General features: G+C 43.5%; 1 protein-coding gene across 1 annotated transcript in view; it reads right to left on the bottom strand.

Moving 5' to 3' along the window:
* Positions 1–24,413, bottom strand: part of LOC110533468 (leucine-rich repeat-containing protein 75A-like) — a 38,716-nt gene that overhangs the window by 13,562 nt on the left and 741 nt on the right. The window contains exons 2-3 of the mRNA XM_021617702.3: positions 18,627–18,755; positions 9,846–9,958 (exon numbers count right to left, since the gene is read on the bottom strand). Coding sequence (XP_021473377.3) covers positions 9,846–9,958; positions 18,627–18,755 — 242 coding nt within the window. The remainder of the gene's footprint in view (positions 1–9,845; positions 9,959–18,626; positions 18,756–24,413) is intronic.

Raw genomic sequence — 24,413 nt, 5'->3', positions numbered from 1 at the left:
GGGAAGAGCAACAACAGAGTGCCATGGAATTCAGAAACTCACTGAGCACTCTAACCCACACACTGACAGAGCTCAGTGAGAGTGGAAGACGGGAAATTACTGGTGCCATGGACAGGCAGTTTGACTACCAACGAAACCAACTCACTGCCACTCTCCAATGGCGCCTGCAACATCATCACACTGAGGTCCTCAAGGACGTTAATTCTGTTTTTTCTCCCATGGTTAACACTGTAGACCACTTGCAAACAGAGCTCTCTAATTGTGTTAAAATGTTGGATGACGTGTCTGTGGACATGGCCTCCATTAAGCACAACTCCTTACACAGAGTTTCTCTAGTGTCCACTTCTGTTCAGGCCACTGAGGGCCAAGCTGGCACCTCTGAAGAGCCAAGACAAGGCCATGCTACAGCCACCCCTTGCAGGATGCAATCCACCATGCATCCTGGTGTTCATTTTCATTGTCCGATAACTCCCTTCCCCTCTACTTCCTCAATCCCTCCTAGCTCGTTTGTTCATGGTGATTTGAGTAGACGTCATGTGGGGGCGATGCCCATTAAATTGCAATTTCCCACCTTTGGGAAAAAAGATGACAGTCCTGATCCGCTAATGTACCTAGAAAGATGTCGTGACTTTCTTGCCCTCAATCCCCTGGCTGATGAAGAACTCCTTGCCACATTGAGGAATGTGTTGCATGGGACAGCTCGAGACTGGTGGGATGTGGCACGTCTCACCACTACCTCCTGGGCTGACTTTGAGGCCAAGTTTTCCTCTGCATTTCTGTCTGAGGACTACACAGATGAGTTGGCAGACAGAGTCAGGAATCGAGTACAAAGAGAGAAAGAGAGTATCCGTGACTTTGCATACGGTTACCACTCCCTGTGCAGAAGGTGGAAACCTGGCATTGAGGAGGAAGAGGTCATTAAATTGATTTTGAAGAACATCAACCCACTACTAGCCAGTCAACTCCGAGAACGAGTCACCACTGTCGATGGACTGGTTCGCTTGGGACAGCAGTTTGAGAAGGACAGAGAATGCCAACAGCAATATGACCAAAGAAAGAAACAGACACCCAAACCGTTACCCAAGACAGACCATCAACAACAGCCAGAGTCTCAAGCCATGACCCCTCTCATGTTCTGTTGGAGATGTAGCCAAAAGGGACATTCTTCAGCTACATGTCCAAGACCGTATCAAGAAAACCCTTCCAGAAACCACAAATCACAACAGGCCAACACACCTAACTCTCTTCGCAGGAATGACCATCCTTCTCTGGGTGCTTTAACCAGAGCTGAAATCCCAAGAGTCACTGCCTACGCCCCCCCATCGACATCCCCTTCCTTTCAGTTCATACCGCACCAACTGGTGTTACCCCTGTCCATAGGCCCATGGACAGGAAGAGCCATCCTGGACACCGGGTCATCCTACACACTGCTCAATGAGAAACTGTGGAAGGAGGTTAAAGGTCCGCAATACAACTTGAAGCCGTGGACAGAAGGTCCACTCTATCTGGCTGATGGTGAGGCTAAACGACCACTTGGATGGAGTGAGGTAGAGTTCCGCCTGTGTAACCGCTCCTATATGATTCCTTCAGTTATCCTACAAACCAAGAACCTTGCTTTTCCTGTCGTGTTGGGAATTGATTTCATGTACTTCAGTGGTGTCCAGATTGATATCGCACACAATTGCTACTGGTTTCCATACAATCCGAGCAAGAAGCATTTCTTCCAATCAGAAGCTACGAAGTTACATGATTGGGGTTCAAATGTGGCAGTCTTCTCTGCCGTTGCTCCGTTACCACTAACCCTTGATAATCCTGCTGACGATCTCCTTTTACAGGCTGTAAGAAGAGCTCAGCTGGAACATCCAGAGGAGTTAAGGCTGTTGGAACAGCTGCAGAATAATGCTGATGTATGTACTTCAAGGCTAGGACGCACCGGGCTCCTGAAGCACAAAATATTCCTTACACAGGAAATGCCGATCAAGCAAAAGCCATATCGTTTGTCCCCAGCGAAGCTAATCATCCAAAAGGGACTCATTAATGATATGTTAACACAAGATATAATAGAACGTTCCTCCTCTCCTTGGGCTGCTCCGGTTGTCCTCATCCCAAAAAAGACTGGTGGTCTTAGATTTTGTGTGGACTATAGGAAGACCAACAATGTTTCCCAGACTGATGCCTATCCTTTTCCTACCATCCACGAGATCCTGGAGTCATTGTCTGGCGCTGTTGTGTTCACTACCCTTGACCTCAATAGTGGTTATTGGCAAGTTGAGATGGACCAGGAAAGCAAGGACAAGACTGCTTTTGTCTGTGCTGAGGGCTTGTTTTCCTTTAAGGTGATGCCTTTTGGATTAAAGAATGCACCTGCCACTTTCCAAAGACTGATGGAGATTGCGTTAGGTGAGCTCAAAGGGAAGATCTGTTTCGTCTACCTGGACGATATAATTATCTACTCCCAGAACAGAGAACAACACTTTCAAGATCTTCAAGCAGTGTTGGACAAGCTAAGAGAAGCTGGTCTGACCGTGAATATGAAGAAGAGCAACTTCTGCCAAACTTCCCTGAAGTTCCTTGGCCATATTGTGTCTTTCGACGGCATTCATGTGGATCCTGAAAAGACCAAGGCGGTACAAGATTTTCCTGTGCCAACCACACTCAAGGCCCTTCAACGGTTCCTTGGGATGGCTGGATGGTACCATCGGTTTGTGTCGAACTTCTCCCAGGTGGCAGAACCCCTCAACGCGTTGAAGCGAAAAGGAGTGAAATTCCTATGGACGGCAGAGTGCCAGACCTCCTTTGAAACCCTGAAACGACACCTCGTCACACCTCCCATTTTAGGTCATCCCAACTTTGATTCCCCTTTTGTTGTTTACACTGATGCAAGTGATGTTGGACTTGGTGCTGTCCTAGTCCAACAGACTGGACTTGGCACTGAAGAAGTGCTAGCGTTCGCCAGTCGGACATTGAATGGAGCAGAACGTAACTACTCCACAACCGAGCAAGAGTGCCTTGCAGTTGTCTGGGCTTTGGAAAAGTGGAGGTACTACCTGGAGGGAAGACACTTCACTGTGGTCACTGACCATTCCTCCCTTGTGTGGGTGTTCAAGACCAACAAACCAAGCACCAGACTCATAAGATGGGCTCTACGGTTGCAAGAGTTCACCTTTGCAGTAGAATACAGGAAAGGAAAATACAACACTGTTCCAGATGCCTTATCCAGAGCTCCTGCTTGTGGCAACGGTGGCCCGCATCTTACATGTGCTACTGTCCTGTCAAGCAGTCGAGACTCGCCCAAAGCAGACTTTCCCATCTCTGATGAGACCATATGGAAAGCCCAACAGGATGACCCAGAAGTACAGGCTTTGTACCAGACTATCCTGGAAGATGGAGAAAAGATGGTCAATCCTACCACAAAGCTGACCATCCTGGAAGACAAAGTCTACCGTGTTGTACAACTACCACACAGAACCCTCTACCAATTGTACATACCTGAAACTCTACGCCTACAACTGCTTCAACATTTCCATGAAGACCCATTAGCTGGTCATTTGGGCAGGTTCAAAACCTACAAGCGGTTGCAAGCGTTACTGTACTGGCCACATCTGAGCATGGATGTGAAGTCACACATCCGAAACTGTCAGGTTTGTCAAATGTACAAACCAGAAGGTAGAAAGCCTGCTGGCAAGTTGCAGCAAACGGTGGTTACCCGACCTTGGGAAATGCTAGGAGTGGATTTGATGGGTCCATTTCCTAGAAGCTCCAATCAGAATGTGTACATGCTTGTGTTTGTTGATTATTATTCAAAGTGGGTGGAACTCTTTTCCCTGCGTCAGGCCACAGCAAGGACCGTCTCTAACATCCTTACGAAAGAGATCCTGACTCGCTGGGGAGTGCCTGATTACATCCTGTCTGATCGAGGTTCCCAATTTGTCTCTGATCTCTTTGAGGAGACCTGCCAAAGATGGAACCTGAGACAGAAGTTGACCACGGCCTATCACCCACAGACCAATCTCACTGAGAGAGTAAATCGAACCTTGAAGACAATGATTGCTTCCTATGTAGGGACCCAGCACAAACACTGGGACAAGCACCTTCACGAGTTTCGATTTGCCCTGAATTCTGCTGTGCAAGAGTCCACTGGAGTCACACCTGCAGAGCTGAACCTAAGTCGTCCCCTCCGAGGACCCTTGGATATGGTGCTACAGCCCCAGCAGATTACGCCAGACGCTGCTTGCTATGACCAGGTAGTCCATCTCCATGACTTGAGAGCTCTTGTCTCAAAGAACATGACCCAGGCTCGACTCAAGCAGAAGAGAAATTATGATAAGAACAGACGAGACATGCAGTTTCAGCTTCGTGATCGGGTGTGGCTTCGCTCTCATCCTTACTCGAAAGCTGAACAATTCTTCTCTGCCAAGCTCGCTCCTAAATGGCAAGGACCATATAGGATTGTGGAGCAGATGGGCCCTTTGAACTACCGAGTGGTGAAAGAGGACACAGGTGAAGATATGCGCGTTGTCCATGTCTCACGCCTTAAGGCCTGTTACCCCTCGGCTGAGGAATTGGAGGCGATTGAGCGCCGCAAGATCTTGGATATCTTTGAAGAGGAAAGTGAGGAGACTTTTCTCGGATTCCCAGACCCAGAAGTCTCACACCTTAAGGCCTGTGACCCCTCAGCTGAGGAGCGTGAGCTCCAAAAAGTCATGAGAATTTTTGTAGAGGAAAGTGATGAGGAGACCTTTCTCGGTTACCCCGACCAAGATGTGCCTTCCAGGGCAATGGTCGGCTTTTTCCAGGGGAGGGGGTGTGTGACGGCCCTGAATTATTTTGAGCCGTCTCAGTGCTTCTCCTTCCAATAGGGTGCTTTCCCTTTAATTCCCAATTAAATAGCCAGCATCAGCTGCGCAAAAGTGGCGTTTGTGATGGAGACGTGACTGAGGATGTGTTCCCGAAGCTTCTCTATTCCGGTTGTTTTGCTGCTGTTAAACGTGTGTTTTGTAGCCTGAGAGTTTACCCAGGATCGGATCCACTCTTTGCGTCCGTGGACTACTCCTCTCTATTCTTCGTGGCCTTTCTCCGCTGGAGATCTGGTGGCGGATTGGATTGTCTGACTGACCGACTGACTACTACCTTTTTTGTATACGGTATTTCATTTGTTTTGATATGATGTATACGGTGATGATTTATGTAGTTAGATGTAGTTGAGGAATTAGTAAAAGCAGATACGCTTTAAAGTTCTGTGGTAAAATGGTTATATTGATTGTATGATTTAATACTGGGTTTACGCTACACGGAATGAACGGACCAACATTGCGTGACAAGTCACTTGAGTTCACTGAACTCCTTACCGGGCGGGACTCTTTTTAGGCCCGAGGTACAGGACATTTCTGGAGGAACCAGAACTCATTGTGTTATATTATTATGTGTGTGTAATCCATTGATGTTGCTAATACAACCCACGCAAAAGAATAGTTGTTTTTGAAGTTCTTTCAATGTTTTAAGGGTTTATGAAAAGTTGATTTCCCTTCTGACGTTTACATAAGTCCTTTGTATGGTGTAGACTTGACGGACCAGATGGGACTCATTCCCTCCCAAACAACAAAAGGAGAAACCAATGTTTTCTCTGGTAGGCACAACCTACCTGGCACCCCTATAAAAAAATAACCTCAAGTCAAAACCGTTACAACCTTATGGAACAACGGGGACTGTGAAGAGACACACAAAGGTACAAAGACATGCATACGCATACATTGGGATATTGTTGTATGATTTTTTTATTTATTTCACCTTTATTTAACCAGGTAGGTAAGTTGAGAACAAGTTCTCATTTACAATTGCGACCTGGCCAAGATAAAGCAAAGCAGTTCGACACATACAACGACACAGAGTTACACATGGAGTAAAACAAACAAACAGTCAATAATACAGTATAAACAAGTCTATATACGATGTGAGCAAATGAGGTGAGATAAGGGAGGTAAAGGCAAAAAGGCCATGGTGGCAAAGTAAATACAATATAGCAAGTAAAACACTGGAATGGTAGATTTGCAATGGGAGAATGTGCAAAGTAGAAATAAAAATAATGGGGTGCAAAGGAGCAAAATAAATAAATAAATTAAATACAGTAGGGAAAGAGGTAGTTGTTTGGGCTAAATTATAGGTGGACTATGTACAGGTGCAGTAATCTGTGAGCTGCTCTGACAGTTGGTGCTTAAAGCTAGTGAGGGAGATAAGTGTTTCCAGTGTCAGAGATTTTTGTAGTTCGTTCCAGTCATTGGCAGCAGAGAACTGGAAGGAGAGGCGGCCAAAGAAAGAATTGGTTTTGGGGGTGACTAGAGAGATATACCTGCTGGAGCGTGTGCTACAGGTGGGAGATGCAATGGTGACCAGCGAGCTGAGATAAGGGGGGACTTTACCTAGCAGGGTCTTGTAGATGACATGGAGCCAGTGGGTTTGGCGACGAGTATGAAGCGAGGGCCAGCCAACGAGAGCGTACAGGTCGCAATGGTGGGTAGTATATGGGGCTTTGGTGACAAAACGGATTGCACTGTGATAGACTGCATCCAATTTGTTGAGTAGGGTATTGGAGGCTATTTTGTAAATGACATCGCCAAAGTCGAGGATTGGTAGGATGGTCAGTTTTACAAGGGTATGTTTGGCAGCATGAGTGAAGGATTCTTTGTTGCGAAATAGGAAGCCAATTCTAGATTTAACTTTGGATTGGAGATGTTTGATATGGGTCTGGAAGGAGAGTTTACAGTCTAACCAGACACCTAAGTATTTGTAGTTGTCCACGTATTCTAAGTCAGAGCCGTCCAGAGTAGTAATGTTGGACAGGCGGGTAGGTACAGGTAGCGATCGGTTGAAGAGCATGCATTTAGTTTTACTTGTATTTAAGAGCAATTGGAGGCCACGGAAGGAGAGTTGTATGGCATTGAAGCTTGCCTGGAGGGTTGTTAACACAGTGTCCAAAGAAGGGCCAGAAGTATACAGAATGGTGTCGTCTGCGTAGAGGTGGATCAGAGACTCACCAGCAGCAAGAGCGACCTCATTGATGTATACAGAGAAGAGAGTCGGTCCAAGAATTGAACCCTGTGGCACCCCCATAGAGACTGCCAGAGGTCCGGACAGCAGACCCTCCGATTTGACACACTGAACTCTATCAGAGAAGTAGTTGGTGAACCAGGCGAGGCAATCATTTGAGAAACCAAGGCTGTCGAGTCTGCCGATGAGGATGTGGTGATTGACAGAGTCGAAAGCCTTGGCCAGATCAATGAATACGGCTGCACAGTAATGTTTCTTATCGATGGCGGTTAAGATATCATTTAGGACCTTGAGCGTGGCTGAGGTGCACCCATGACCAGCTCTGAAACCAGATTGCATAGCAGAGAAGGTATGGTGAGATTCGAAATGGTCGGTAATCTGTTTGTTGACTTGGCTTTCGAAGACCTTAGAAAGGCATGGTAGGATAGATATAGGTCTGTAGCAGTTTGGGTCAAGAGTGTCACCCCCTTTGAAGAGGGGGATGACTTCAGCTGCTTTCTAATCTTTGGGAATCTCAGACGACACGAAAGAGAGGTTGAACAGGCTAGTAATAGGGGTGGCAACAATTTTGGCAGATCATTTTAGAAAGAAAGGGTCCAGATTGTCTAGCCCGGCTGATTTGTAGCGGTCCAGATTTTGCAGCTCATTCAGAACATCAGCTGAGCAGATTTGGGAGAAGGAGAAATGGGGAAGGCTTGGGCGAGTTGTTGTGGGGGGTGCAGTGCTGTTGACCGGGGTAGGAGTAGCCAGGTGGAAAGCATGGCCAGCCGTAGAAAAATGCTTATTGAGATTCTCAATTATGGTGGATTTATCAGTGGTGACAGTGTTTCCTATCTTCAGTGCAGTGGGCAGCTGGGAGGAGATGTTCTTATTCTCCATGGACTTTACAGTGACCCAGAACTTTTTTGAGTTAGTGTTGCAGGAAGCAAATTTCTGCTTGAAAAAGCTAGCCTTGGCTTTTCTAACTGCCTGTGTATAATGGTTTCTAGCTTCCCTGAACAGCTGCTTATCACGGGGGCTGTTCGATGCTAATGCAGAACGCCATAGGATGTTTTTGTGTTGGTTAAGGGCAGTCAGGTCTGGGGAGAACCAAGGGCTATATCTGTTCCTGGTTCTAAATTTCTTGAATGGGGCATGTTTATTTAAGATGGTTAGGAAGGCATTTTTAAAAAATATCCAGGCATCCTCTACTGACGGGATGAGATCAATATCCTTCCAGGATACCCCGGCCAGGTCGATTAGAAAGGCCTGCTCGCTGAAGTGTTTCAGGGAGCGTTTTACAGTGATGAGTGGAGGTCGTTTGACCGCTGACCCATTACGGATGCAGGCAATGAGGTGATCGCTGAGATCTTGGTTGAAAACAGCAGAGGTGTATTTAGAGGGCAAGTTGGTTAGGATGATATCTATGAGGGTGCCCGTGTTTAAGGCTTTGGGGAGGTACCTGGTAGGTTCATTGATCATTTGTGTGAGTTTGAGGGCATCAAGTTTAGATTGTAGGATGGCTGGGGTGTTAAGCATGTTCCAGTTTAGGTCGCCTAGCAGCACAAGCTCTGAAGAAAGATGGGGGCAATCAGTTCACATATGGTGTCCAGAGCACAGCTGGGGGCAGAGGGTGGTCTATAGCAGGCGGCAACGGTGAGAGACTTGTTTTTAGAGAGGTGGATTTTTAAAAGTAGAAGTTCAAATTGTTTGGGTACAGACCTGGATAGTAGGACAGAACTCTGCAGGCTATCTTTGCAGTAGATTGCAACACCACCCCCTTTGGCAGTTCTATCTTGTCTGAAAATGTTGTAGTTTGGAATTAAAATGTCTGAATTTTTGGTGGTCTTCCTAAGCCAGGATTCAGACACAGCTAGAACATCTGGGTTGGCAGAGTGTGCTAAAGCAGTGAATAGAACAAACTTAGGGAGGAGGCTTCTAATGTTAACATGCATGAAACCAAGGCTATTACGGTTACAGAAGTCGTCAAAAGAGAGCGCCTGGGGAATAGGAGTGGAGCTAGGCACTGCAGGGTCTGGATTCACCTCTACATCGCCAGATGAACAGAGTATAGGAGTAGCATAAGGGTGCGGCTAAAAGCAATAAGAATTGGTCGTTTAGAACGTCTGGAACAGAGAGTAAAAGGAGGTTTCTGGGGTCGATAAAATAGCATCAAGGTATAATGTACAGACAAAGGTAAGGTAGGATGTGAATACAGTGGAGGTAAACCTAGGTATTGAGTGATGAAGAGAGAGATATTGTCTCTAGAAACATCATTGAAACCAGGAGATGTCATTGCATGTGTGGGTGGTGGAACTAATAGGTTGGATAAGGTATAATGAGCAGGACTAGAGGCTCTACAGTGAAATAAGCCAATAAACACTAACCAGAACAGCAATGGACAAGGCATATTGACATTAAGGAGAGGCATGCTCAGTCGAGTGATCAAAAGGGTCCAGTGAGTGGAGAGGTTGGTTGGGGGTCACGCCGATTTAGACAGCTAAATCGGTAGCAAGCTAGCATAGGAGCAAGCTAGCATAGGATGGAGGTCTGTTATTAGCCAACTCTTGCGTTCCGTCAGTAGATTAGTGGGTTTCCGTGTGGTAGAGGGGATTAATCCAAATGATGGTATTAAACATTTTGTATTGTGCATATGTAGTGATGTACTGTTTTAGATTTTGTTTTATATGTAATGTAAGTGCTTTGGCAGCACCTAATGTGGATCCCTAATAAATACAAAATATACAAATGTGTGTGCATGAGTGCAGGTGTCCTTTTGTAGGCCAGTGGCCTGTCCTAACTAGCCTCCCAATGGGACTCACCTGGGCTGAGGCTTGCTATTCAGGAGCCCCTGCCTGCGCCACTGGGAGTGAGGGCTCAGGTGGTACATCAACTGACGACACACCTTCTCCATAGCACCCAGGAAATCCTGTTCCTGAGAAGAGAGTGAAAGAAGCGGAAGAGAGAAAATGTAGAAGTGAGTGGGAGTGAATGAGAGAACTAAGGCAAGCGAGTGATGTTATTGGACCTTTCTTTTTCATAACAGCCTTGACATGTAGCCCAGGGTGCTTTCTTTCCCTGCCAGATATTGACTGAGGCTACTATCAATCCCTGAAACACACCTCTGTCTTGACCGATGATTCTGAGGAGGATTCACACACAGTGGACATTCTGGACGGGGGAAGAGGCCTTTGACCAATAACATCCACAAATAGAGGCCAAACATGATGGCAACAGGCTACCACAACTGGAGACAGTCATTTTTGGAGACAGGTGTTTGACAGGACAGTGCTACGGTAGTTAGCAAAAGAGTGTCGTAGTGGTTGCTAACTGTAAAACACCTTAGCTAGCTAGCACTGCTTTCAAAGCATATTCAATTCAAACTACTTTATTGAAATAACTTTAAAAATCCCCGGATGGGTGAGCATAATACAGGAGAGCCAAAGTGAGACATGGGCTGAATCAGAGGACAAAGTTCGAAAGTAGTTTTCTGAAGAGCTACAATTGGATCAATAGGTTGAACTGGAACGTGCTCACCGGTCTGGGAAACCAGGGGTCACTCATGATGCCAATGGAACCAGACCCAGGCCAATTGTAGTAAAATTCCTCAGTTTCAAGGATAAGCTTGCAGTCTTTGAAAAAGCCAAACGCATTAAAGGGTCCTTCATCTTCATCAATGAGGATTTCTCAGACGCAGTCCATCAAAAAAGGAACTAATACCAGCTATGAAGGCTGCAAGAGAACGAGGTGACATAGCATATCGGAGGTATGACAAACTGATTGTTGACCCTCCTTCCCAAGGAGTTAGGAGGAGCGACAGACAAGTAATTCCAGCCCCCCCCCCCCCCCCCGAAAATATATTTTTGGGGAGATATAAAAATCAATATTCCTATAACACCAACTGTCCAAAAGTATTTATATTGTAACCTGACCGAAGTTGTGATATTTTGTTTTTTACCTTGCAGTGATCATAACTAGGCAAGTCAGTTAAGAACAAATTCTTATTTTCAATGATGGCCTAGGATTAACTGCCTTGTTCAGGGGCAGAAGGACAGATTTTGACCTCATCAGTTCGGGGATTCGACCTTGCAACCTTTCGGTTACAAGTCCAACGCTCTAACCACTAGGCTACCTGCCAACCAGAACATACACTAATATGTCTGGTATCACATCATCAACTTTATTCGATCACATTTTTACTAACATGGCTGAACATTGTTCTAAACCTCTATCAGTGGCACTAGGTTGCAGTGATCATAACTTGGTTGCACTAGGAAAACTTAAATACCAAAGGCTTCCCCTAAGGTAATCTACCGCAGGCCTTACAGGGGGTTCAATCAGGACTCATTTGTGGATGAGATTAAGAATGTGCAATGATTAAAAGTGTGTAGTTAGGATGATCCTGAAATGTCATTAAATTTGTTTATGAAATTATTTACGAGTATAGCTGATAAGCATGCCCCTTTAAGAAAATGCACTGTGAGGTCAAACAGTGCTCCATTGATTGATGATGTGCGGAGAAATTTAATGATTCAACGGTATGCGAAAAAAGTAGAAGATAAATCTGGCACTCTGTTTGATAAGCAAAGTTATTGTAAATTAAGAAATCTTGGGACCAAGCTAAACAAAGGAAAGAAGGGATTCTATCAGCACAAAATTGATGAAGCAAAGGGTGATGGGAAAAAGCTGTGGAGAACGTTGAACACTATTATGGGTAGGAATTCGAACTTGTCCGTCTCTTTTTTTGTATCAGAGAGTATAATTATTACGAAACCACATGACATCGCAAACTACTTTAATGAATATTTTACAGGCAAATTGCACAAGTTGAGGAATGCTGTGATTCCAACTGATGGCTCCATGTCATATACCCTCATAAAAGACTATCATGAAGGAGAGGCAATGTATGTCTGAATTTCAAGTAGAAAGGGAAGAGGCAGAAAGGATGCTGCTGTCTCTTTCAAATGACAAGTCAACTGGTACAGATAATCTTGATGCCAAATTGCTTAGAGTTAAGGCTAATCAAATATCTACCCCAATCTCTCAAAAGTGCTTGATGTATAGGGTGTACCCAGAAGTCTGGAACGAGTCAAAGGTTATTCCACTACCTAAGGATAAACAAATCTGCATTCATTGGTCCTAATAGTCATCCAATAAGCTTGCTGCCTGCGTTAAGTAAATTATTGGAAAAAATTGTATCTGTACAAATCAAGGATTATTTCTCATGTAACGGGTTTCCAGTATGGGTTTCCAGTATGCATACAAAGAAGGGCATTCTACGAGTACAGCCTTAGCACAAATGACAGATGATTGGTTAAAGACTATGGATGACAGGAAGTTAGTTGGTGCAGTGTTGCTAGATTTTAATGCTGCTTTTGATGGAATTGATCATGAACTGTTACTAGGTAAACTCAAATGTAATGGTTTTAAGTCTGCAGCTCTATACTGGATGGAAAGCTATCTATCCAGTAGAAGGCAAAAAGTGTTCTTTAAATGTTTGCTTTTCAAACAGTACAGATATCCACTGTGGTGTTCCTCAAGGAAGAGTCCTAGGCCCACTTCTCTATCTTTACTCATGATTTACCTTCAGTAATGAACAAAGCAAGAGTGGTCATGTATGCTGATGAATTTACAATGTATAGTGCAGGATCAGAATGTAATGAGCGAACAGATGTACTGAGCAGTGAACTAAGAATGGTGTCTGAGTGAGTTGATATGAATACATTGGTGTTGAACATTTCTAAAACAAAATGTCAATCAATCAATCAAATGTATTTATAAAGCCCTTTTTACATGTTACAAAGTGCTGTACAGAAACCCAGCCTAAAACCCCAAACAGCAAGCAATGCAGGTGTAGAAGCACAGTGGCTAGGAAAAACTCCCTAGAAAGGCCAGAACCTAGAAAGAAAAGAAAAGGGAAAAGCATACTTAAATTCACACAGGACACCGGATAAAACAGGAGAAATACTCCAGATATAACAGACTGACCCTAGCCCTCCGACACAAACTACTGCAGCATAAATACTGGAGGCTGAGAGGTTCAAAATATATGCTTTCTGATGATCCCCAATTGAATTTGTCAACGAATAGAATGCATGTTGAGCAAGTGAAAAAAAAAAAACTAATAGGCGTGATGTTGGATGCAGCTTTATCATGGTCAGAACACATAGATAATATTAAGATTGGTTAAAAGAAAATGTTCAGAGTATATAACATCTAGCACACTGAATCAGGTGATTCAATCTCTGTCCAGTTATATGGTCATCTGCAGCAAAGAAAGATACTTAAAAAAAGCCCCAAATTGCTCAAAACAGGGCTGCCAGATTATCTCTTCATTGCTCTATCCATATGAATATTATCCAAATGCATCAGAATCTCTCATGGCTTCACGTTAAAAACGAATGACTACCCAGTCTTCTGATTTTCTTTAGGAATGTAATATTTTTTTAAAAAACTGTATTTTTCAGGACAGTTAGTACATACTAGCAACATGCATAACCACCAAACCAGACAGGCAAATTCAGGGCAGCTAAGACAACCCAAGCCAAGGACAAATCGCCTTAAATCTACAGTTTTATATAGAACCATAGCTGAATGGAACTCTTTACCAATCCATATTTCTCAGGCATAAAGTAAATCCACCTTCAAATCCACCATGTGACTGGACAGGAAATAGAAAGCATCAACTGAATGTTAAATGTGTTTCCTGTCAGGTATTTCAATTGTCTGTATTGTCTACTTGTTGAATGTTTGTGAAGTCTTGATTTGTGGTTGTTTGTAATGTCTTGTTAATTGGTGTTGGACCCCAGGAAGATTAACTAGTTTCACGGCATTAGCTAATGGGGATCCTAATAAAAACGTAAATTACAAATACACAAGGAATCTCTTAAAGCTGCTAATGAGAACCTTGACGACTTCGTACCCAGCTGGTGAGAATTCTGGTGGAGTAACTCCACCCAGGTAGTGGCAGTGCTGGCAACACTAGCTGCAGTAACCCATGGGGAGGGGGTCACACTCGGACAATCAGAGGGGGGAGATTAGTGGCCCTGGCGACAAAATAATCTAATTATTTGACTGCAGAGTGCTGCTTGGGAAAATGGTCACAACGGGGGACCAGCATGTGTTTTTGCAGAGAAAAGGGTGTATCTGAGCTCCATCAGATAGGACTAGAAATTGTTTAATCAAATCTCCCCATTCCTGCTCAATTTGGCATGCCTTCTCAAACAGCTTCCACTGTATATGCATTCACACATCAAGTCTTCTCGAGTTGGGCTCGGGGTTGGAACAACTGTTGAACATCTGAGCTTGTCGTTGTTTGTGGGGGAGGGGTGGGGAGTGTGTGTGTGTATGTATCCACATCTGTTGCTATGAGGTAATGTTGTTAGGGAAAGGATAGGATGAATCACAATTGTTTGCTTGCAGAGGATGTATTTTGTCTGTTTGTGGATACTGATTGGAAAGTCAAATAATATTTTTTTGTAATGTCAGTCCTGGTTATAGGTAATAATCCTTTGCAGGAAGTGCCAACATTATTACGCATATGATTTGTTAATTGTGGAAATAAATTGAGAGATGTAATAATTTTTTTATATATACATTTTTTGAATAGCTGTATACAGTATATTCGGGGTGGGGGAGTTAGAAATGCTTCTGTTCTGTAGGTGGCACTGTGTACTCTTTCAAAGGATGGGTCACTATCTCTCAAAGGCCCTAGGATCCAGGTGGACAGGGGTGGTCTGCATGTCACTGGGACAACAAGGTTCTAGCGGGTAGTGGAGAACAATTGGAGGTTTACTCAGTAGCAGTGCAAATATCACGGTACAGCAACAGTGGGGCAAAAAAGTATTTAGTCAGCTACCAATTGTGCAAGTTCTCCCACTTAAAAAGATGAGAGAGGCCTGTAATTTTCATCATAGGTACACTTCAACTATGACAGACAAAATGAGAAAAAAAATCCAGAAAATCACATTGTAGGATTTTTTATAAATTTATTTGCAAATTATGGTGGAAAATAAGTATTTGGTCACCTACAAACAAGCAAGATTTCTGGCTCTCACAGAACTGTAACTTCTTCTTTAAGAGGCTCCTCTGTCCTCCACTCGTTACCTGTATTAATGGCACCTGTTTGAACTTGTTATCAGTATAAAAGACACCTGTCCACAACCTCAAACAGTCACACTCCAAACTCCGCTATGGCCAAGACCAAAGAGCTCTCAAAGGACACCAGAAACAAAATTGTAGACCTGCACCAGGCTGGGAAGACTGAATCTGCAATAGGTAAGCAGCTTGGTTTGAAGAAATCAAATGTGGGAGCAATTATTAGGAAATGGAAGTGTGGCAAAGAAGGGGGTCGAGTGATAAATGGCAGATATGTGAGAGCAGAACTAATAAACGGGCTCTGCCCGATCACTAAAATGGCCACCCCTGGCAGAACTACAGATCACAAAATGGCCGACCGCCAAAACTACAAGTCCCAGAAGCAAGGGGAACCCTCAGAAGGTGGAGCCGACACACAGATAAAGGGTCAAGAAAAACCAGGAAGAGAGAGAGAGAGTGCTGGAAGGATCTATGAACAATAGAGAAAGAGACAATAGAGATTGGCTGGATTTACCGTGTATGAGCTGGATTGTTTTGGACTTACCTGTTGGCGTTTGGACTTGGACCTACCGAGAACCCGATTTGTGTACCGAACCCTGCTATCCTTGACCTCTCCTACAGCCTGGGTGGACCAGGACGGAGAAACAAACACACAGGTTCGAAAGAACTCTCATTCTTGGGTGATTTGGTGACAGTTTACCACTTAATTTGTGACAAACGCTCCTAACCTTTAAGAGGTTTGCCACAGGAAGACATACAAGACCACTGATAATCTCCCTCGATCTGGGGCTCCGCGCAAGATCTCACCCCATGGGTTCAAAATGATCACAAGAATGGTGAGCAAAAATCCCAGAACCACACGGGGGGACCTAGTGAATGACCTGCAGAGAGCTGGGACCAAAGTAACAAAGCCTACCATCAGTAACACACTACGCCGCCAGGGACTCAAATCCTGCAGTGCCAGACGTGTCCCCTGCTTAAGCCAGTACATGTCCAGGCCCATCTGAAGTTTGCTAGAGAGCATTTGGATGATTCAGAAGAAGATTGGGAGAAAGTCATATGGTCAGATGAAACCAAAATATAACTTTTTGGTAAAAACTCAACTCATCGTGTTTGGAAGACAAAGAATGCTGAGTTGCATCCAAAGAACACCATACCTACTGTGAAGCATGGGGGTGGAAACATCATGCTTTGGGGCTGTTTTTCTGCAAAGGGACCAGGACGACTGATCCGTGTAAAGGAAATAATGAATGGGGACACGTATCGTGAGATTGAGTGAAAACCTCCTTCCATCAGCAAGGGCACTGAAGATGAAACGTGTCTGGGTCTTTCAGCATGACAATGATCCCAAACACACCACCCGGGCAACGAAGGAGTGGCTTCGTAAGAAGCATTTCAAGGTCCTGGAGTGGCCTAGCCAGTCTCCAGATCATACCCATAGACCCCATAGAAAATCTTTGGAGGGAGTTGAAAGTCCATGTTGCCCAGCAACAGCCCCAAAACATCACTGCTTTAGAGGAGATCTGCATGAAGGAATGGGCCAAAATACCAGCAACAGTGTGTGAAAACCTTGTGAAGACTTACAGAAAACGTTTGACCTCTGTCATTGCTAACAACGGGTATATAACAAAGTATTGAGATAAAACTTTAGTTATTGACCAAATACTTATTTTCCACCATAATTTGCTAATAAATTCATTAAAAATCACATAACGTGATTTTCTGGATTTTTTTCCCCTCATTTTGTCTGTCATAGTTGAAGTGTACCTATGGTGAAAATTACAGGCCTCTCATCTTTTTAAGTGGGAGAACTTGCACAATTGGTGGCTGACTAAATACTTTTTTGCCCCACTGTATATACACACACACACATACATATATACACACACACACACACCCAAACAAACACCCAAACAAACCACACATTTCATTGCAAACTGCAAATGATTTTTTTTTGCAAAAAAAAAAAAATATATATATATTTCATAAAACGGCATTAGCACTTACCCGTCCAGAAGTACGTCCTGTCCTTGCAGAAACAGCTCCTCAGCTCCTGTTTGAATCATAACACTCAAAGATTCCTCAAACAAAAAATCTAAGCCCTCTGATAGTCAAGGCGAGAATGGAGTTCGTTACGCGTGCAATTACAAACAAGGAATGGTGGTCCAACCCATAACATACTGGCGTTTACCTCAGCTCATTGGCTATCTACCCAGCTAGATTTCAAGAAGATCAGTGGTCATTGGGCAGAAATACAGTCAATCAACGAAGCTTCGCTAAAATAATTGGTGCGCAATGAAGTCATTGCTCGTTGTCTTCAAATCAGTTCACTTTGGTCAATACTCCCCGCAAAAAAACAATCGTGTTTGGCTGTGTTGCAAACATCCAGAGGAATGCACTGAAACCAACCCTGACTAGATAAACGATTGTCTACTGTGTGTAATTACGTCAATTGCTCCGTAAAAAATTGATAGAAATGGAATTCACGGCACAAACGGTTTACAAAATGTTTCGATTTAGGCTCTAAAAATAGATTTTTTCAAAGAAAACGGCACTTCATTTGATCACTGGGACCCTCAGGAAGAGAAATAAGAGCAAGATATCAGAACAGAATATAAGCCTTCAGATGTGAATGTGTAAAAACTGTCATGGCGGAAAATGTTTTTGTTGTTGATTGCTCTTCTCAAACAAAAGCATGGTATTTGTTCTCTGTAATAGCTATTTTAAATCAGAAAACGTAGTTTGATTACCAAGATTCTAATCTTTTGAAGGGTGTAAGACACTTGCATTTTCAAGAATGTTTAATGATACGACGTTGTATTTTTAGTTGTCACTCTGAAATTTCCCCTGATGTTGATCCCTGTACGGGGATCGCAGCCATATGAACACTTTTTTGGTTATTACATGATTCCATATGTATTATTTCATAGTTTTGATGTATTCACTATTATTCTACAATGTAGAAAGTAGTTAAAATAAAGAAAAGCCCTTGAATGAGTAGGTGTTGTCAAACTTTTGACTGGTACTGTGTAGTTCAGTCTCTGCAAGCATGTGTGTCTGAACTCAACCCTCTATGGCTTTTCATCTTGGACATTCCTAATTGGCTCACGGTGACAACTCTTAGAACACTGAAACACAATTATTGTGAAGTAACAAATAGAAATTGTAATTCAGTAAATCAGTGAGCACAATTCAATCTTTGCCCCAGCCATGTCCAATTTAAAGTTGATAAATTGGAGTTGACTGCAGATGGGAACTTCCCCTATACGTGTATCCTAAAACATACACACACACTCACATGGATGCACAATCACACACGCTATGCATTCATGCGATAAACACACTCATCCAAATGTAATTTTGCTGACATACTTTAGCAAAGGTCCATAACACACTGTGTGTGTGAGAGAGGGAGAGATGTGTGTGTGTGTGTGTGTGTGTTTGTGTGTGAGAGAGAGAGGGAGAAATTGTGTGTGCGAAAGAGAGAGAGAGAAAGATGGTCCCACCGTCTTGGGGCAGGTCACGTATCTGGCCAAGTGGATGATGAGGTCGTGGGTGATAGGATCTACCAGGTTCCTGAAGCTGGCGTAGCGGTACAGAACATCGTCCAGAGTCGTGGACTCCATGCCTAGATCCTACAGCCAGGGGAAAAGGGATTAACTGTTTACATTGAATTCACTTGGTGGCAAACCTTAACTTCCACTTAAAGATGAACTCTCAAACCTTTGTATAATTTCAGCCAGTAGTTTTGAAAGCGGTGCTCACAAGCCGAAATTTTTTTTGTGTACTACGTCATCCATTTTGTATGCTGCTACATCCTGCAAAAAATTTAATGCATTTTATTTATTTTTTTGCAATTCATATGATATTTTGGTAATGCAATTTGTACTATATGTTACGAAATTGTTGTGCTTAAGTTCCTGGAGTGCATTTTTAAGTTTTCATTTAGTCATACATTGATGTCAATGGGAGACTACAGCAAAATGTGATTTAAGTGGAAGTCCGGATTCTCCCCTTGATTAAAAACATAATGGATACAGTGTAGTTGAAAGAGAGTACGCTGTCTTTCTGACTCACATTTATCCTACCTTACCTGTCTGCCCTACCCGTTCAATATAACTACAGAAAATAAAACTAAATCAAGGTGTGTCTAAATGTAGCCTACTGATTTACTTTCCCTGGGAGAGAACATCTGCATGCAAAATGACTGTCCATCTCCAACAGAATATGTCCCAAATGGCATCCTATTTCCTATGTAGTCTACTTTTGACTAGGGCCCATAGGGATGCAGATGTTGTCTCCCAGGGAAAGTAAATCAGTAGGCTACATCGAGGACCAGTTTCCAGAACACAGATTAAGTGTAGTTGTGGACTAAGAAACACTTTCTATGGATAATCTGCATTGAGCATGCTATTCAGGCCATGACTAATAATGAGGAGTGACGGACTCCATCCTAGCTGGAGGGGTGCTCTCATCTTATCTACCAACATAGACAGGGCTCTAACTCCCCTAGCTCCACAATGAAATAGGGTGCAGGCCAGGCAGCAGGCTGTTAGCCAGCCTGCCAGCATAGTGGAGTCTGCCACTAGCACAGTCAGTGTAGTCAGCTCAGCTATCCCCATTGAGACCGTGTCTGTGCCTCGACCTAGGTTGGGCAAAACTATACATGGCGGTGTTCGCCTTAGCAATCTCACTAGGATTAAGACCTCCTCCATTCCTGTCATTATTGAAAGAGATCATGATACTTCACATCTCAAAATAGGGCTACTTAATGTTAGATCCCTTACTTCAAAGGCAGTTATAGTCAATGAACTAATCACTGATCATAATCTTGATGTGATTGGCCTGACTGAAACATGGCTTAAGCCTGATGAATTTACTGTGCTAAATGAGGCCTCACCTCCTGGCCACACTAGTGACCATATCCCCCGTGCATCCCGCAAAGGCCTGGGTGTTGCAAACATTTCCGATAGCAAATTTCAATTTACAAAAAATAAAAGACGTTTTCGTCTTTTGAGCTTCTAGTCATGAAATCTATGCAGCCTACTCAATCACTTTGTATAGCTACTGTTTACAGGCCTGCTGGGCCATATACAGCGTTCCTCATTGAGTTCCCTGAATTCCTATCGGACATTGTAGTCATAGCAGATAATATTCTAATCTTTGGTGACTTTAATATTCACGTGGAAATGTCCACAGACCCACTCCAAAAGGCTTTGGGAGCCATCATCGACTCAGTGGGTTTTGTCCAACATGTCTCTGGACCCACTCACTGTCACAGTCATACTCTGGACCTAGTTTTGTCCCATGGAATAAATGTTGTGGATCTTAATGTTTTTCCTCATAATCCTGGACTATCGGACCACCATTTTATTAAATTTGTAATTGCAACAAATAATCTGCTCAGACCCCAACCAAGGAACATCAAAAGTCGTGCTATAAATTCACAGACAACACAAAGATTCCTTGATGTCCTTCCAGATTCCCTCTGTCTACCCAAGGACGCCAGAGGAAAAAAATCTGTTAACCACCTAACTGAGGAACTCAATTTAACCTTGCGCAATACCCTAGATGCAGTTGCACCCCTAAAAACATTTCTCAGAAGAAACTAGCTCCCTGGTACACAGAAAATACCCGAGCTCTGAAGCAAGCTTCCAGAAAATTGGAACGGAAATGGCGCCACACCAAACTGGAAGTCTTCTGACTAGCTTGGAAAGACAGTACCGTGCAGTATCGAAGAGCCCTTACTGCTGCTCGATCATCCTATTTTTCCAACTTAATTGAGGAAAATAAGAACAATCCGAAATTCCTTTTTGATACTGTCGCAAAGCTAACTAAAAAGCATAATTCCCCAAGAGAGGATGGCTTTCACTTCAGCAGTGATAAATTCATGAACTTCTTTGAGGAAACGATTATGATTATTAGAAAGCAAATTACGGACTCCTCTTTAAATCTGCATATTCCTTCAAAGCTCAGTTGTCCTGAGTCTGCACAACTCTGCCAGGACCTAGGATCAAGAGAGACGCTCAAGTGTTCTAGTACTATATCTCTTGACAAAATGATGAAAATAATCATGGCCTCTAAACCTTCAAGCTGCATACTGGACCCTATTCCAACTAAACTACTGAAAGAGCTGCTTCCTGTGCTTGGCCCTCCTATGTTGAACATAATAAAACGGCTCTCTATCCACCGGATGTGTACCAAACACACTAAAAGTGGCAGTAGAAAAGCCTCTCTTGAAAAAGCCAAACCTTGACCCAGAAAATATAAAAAACTATAGGCCTATATCGAATCTTCCATTCCTCTCAAAAATTTTAGAAAAGGCTGTTGCGCAGCAACTCACTGCCTTCCTGAAGACAAACAATGTATACGAAATGCTTCAGTCTGGTTTTAGACACCATCATAGCACTGAGACTGCACTTGTGAAGGTGGTAAATGACCTTTTAATGGCATCTGTCCTTGTGCTCCTAGACCTTAGTGCTGCTTTTGATACAATCGATCACCACATTCTTTTGGAGAGATTGGAAACCCAAATTGGTCTACACGGACAAGTTCTGTCCTGGTTTAGATCTTATCTGTCGGAAAGATATCAGTTTGTCTCTGTGAATGGTTTGTCCTCTGACAAATCAAATGTAAATTTCGGTGTTCCTCAAGATTCCGTTTTAGGACCACTATTGTTTTCACTATATATTTTTCCTCTTGGGGATGTCATTCAAAAACATAATGTTAACTATGTAGATGACACACAGCTGTACATTTCAATGAAACATGGAGAAGCCCCAAAATTGCCCTCGCTAGAAGCATGTGTTTCAGACATAAGGAAGTGGATGGCTGCAAACTTTCTACTTTTAAACTCGGTCAAAACAGAGATGCTTGTTCTAGGTCCCAAGAAACAAAGAGATCTTCTGTTGAATCTGACAATTAATCTTAATGGTTGTACAGTCGTCTCAAATAAAACTGAAGGACCTCAGCGTTACTCTGGACCCTGATCTCTCTTTTGAAGAACATATCAAGACTGTTTCAAGGACAACTTTTTCCCATCTACGTAACATTGCAAAAATCAGAAACTTTCTGTCCAAAAATGATGCAGAAAAATGTATCTATGTTTTTGTCACTTCTAGATTAGACTACTGCAATGCTCTACTTTCCGACTACCCGGATAAAGCACAAAATAAACTTCAGTTATTGCTAAATACCGCTGCTAGAATCCTGACTAGAACCAAAAAATTTGATCATATTACTCCAGTGCTAGCCTCCCTACACTGGCTTCCTGTCAAGGCAAGGGCTGATTTCTGCTGGAAATACCTACACGTACGCTACGGCCACAAGACGCAGGCCTCCTAATTGTCTCTAGAATTTCTACGCAAACAGCTGGAGGCAGGGCTTTCTCCTATAGAGCTCAATTTTTATGGAATGGTCTGCCTACCCATGTGAGAGACGCAAACTCGGTCTCAACCTTTAAGTCTTTACTGAAGACTCATCTCTTCAGTGGGTCATATGGTTGAGTGTAGTCTGGCCCAGGACTGTAAAGGTGAATGGAAAGGCTCTGGAGCAACGAACTGCCCTTGCTGTCTCTGCCTGACCGGTTCCCCTCTTTCCACTGGGATTCTCTGCCTCTAACCCTATTACAGGGGCTGAGTGCATCACTTGAGGGGTGCGTCACTTGAGTGGGTTGAGTCACTGATGTGATCTTCCTGTCTGGGTTGGCGCCCCCCCTTGGGTTGTGCCGTGGAGGAGAACTTTGTGGGCTATACTCGGCCTTGTCTCAGGATGGTAAGTTGGTGGTTGAAGATATCCCTCTAGTGGTGTGGGGGCTGTGCTTTGGCAAAGTGGGTGGGGTTATATCCTTCCTGTTTGGCCCTGTCCGGGGGTGTCCTCGGATGGAGCCACAGTGTCTCCTGACCCCTCCTGTCTCAGCCTCCAGTATTTATGCTGCAGTAGTTTATGTGTCGGGGGGCTAGGGTCAGTTTGTTATATCTGGAGTACTTCTCCTGTCCTATCCGGTGTCCTGTGTGAATTTAAGTATGCTCTCTAATTCTCTCTTTCTTTCTCTCTCTCGGAGGACCTGAGCCCTAGGAACATGCCTCAGGACTACCTGACCCCTAGGACCATGCCTCAGGACTACCTGACATGATGACTCCTAGCCTGGTTCCTTTCTAGGTTTCTTCCTAGGTTTTGGCCTTTCTAGGGAGTTTTTCCTAGCCACCGTGCTTCTACACCTGCATTGCTTGCTGTTTGGGGTTTTAGGCTGGGTTTCTGTACAGCACTTTGAGATATCAGCTGATGTACGAAGGGCTATATAAATACATTTGATTTGACTAGCCTTAATCTGTGTCTGTGAAACCGACCCATGAACGTGTTTTGTGGGGATGCAGTAGAGTAGTGCAGAGTAGTGATTAGCAATGCACACGTGCACAGGGATGTGAAAGGAGACAAGCAGCATTCACGTCATAATGGATTCTCCATTTGAAAGGGAACAACGCCTCTGCTCTACAGCTGGCCTGCTAACATTAGCATGAAAATACACCGGACATCATGGGACACAAAGCGAAGGAAAACATAAATCAAATTTATTTAAATCAAAAAAATATATTTATAAAGCCCTTCTTACATCAGCTGATGTCAAAGTGCTGTACAGAAACCCAGCCTAAAACGGCAAGCAAAACACGGTGGCTCGGAAAAACTCCATAGAAAACATGACGTAGTAGATACTTTTAGACCTACATAGAGGGAGTTAAATCCTGTGTAACTCTTTTGCAGGGTTATGACAGTGATGCCAATTGAGCAATTTTGTTGCTCGATTTAGCAACTTTTCAGACTACCCTGTCAACTTTTTTCACGAATGTTTGATCTTGAACAGAACTTACAACATCAATCAACATGTCTCAATCAAAAATGTACAGAAAAGAGTGGGAGTCTGTACCTGAATAAACGTCAAATCATATTTTTTTGCCATGATGGCCCATCAATTTGAGTAACGTTATTGTGTATTCTACGTAATGACGTCTGTTTTACGTTGTCACGCAATGACATCACAACGTTATTTAGCAACAACCCAACCTGCCTCTAGCAACTTACCCTGAAAATTAGTTGGCAACACTGGTTATGACATATGCATCCATTCGATAATTCATAATACTCTCGGGGGTCTATTGAATTGCAGCTATGCAGTGGAGAGGGGGAGCCATGGCACAATGGGCTCGACATCAGGGTCATATTCATTACTGCAAAACGTAGCTAAACATTTTGCAACTAAAAACAAGCATGTTATTGGAAAGTTAAGGCAGTCCCTC

The sequence above is a fragment of the Oncorhynchus mykiss genome, chromosome 10 (assembly GCF_057628025.1).
Source record: "Oncorhynchus mykiss isolate SJ-2025 chromosome 10, ASM5762802v1, whole genome shotgun sequence".
Lineage (NCBI taxonomy): Eukaryota > Metazoa > Chordata > Actinopteri > Salmoniformes > Salmonidae > Oncorhynchus > Oncorhynchus mykiss.
Note: the sequence above shows the minus strand (reverse complement) of the source record. Positions and strands in the feature narration are given on the sequence as shown.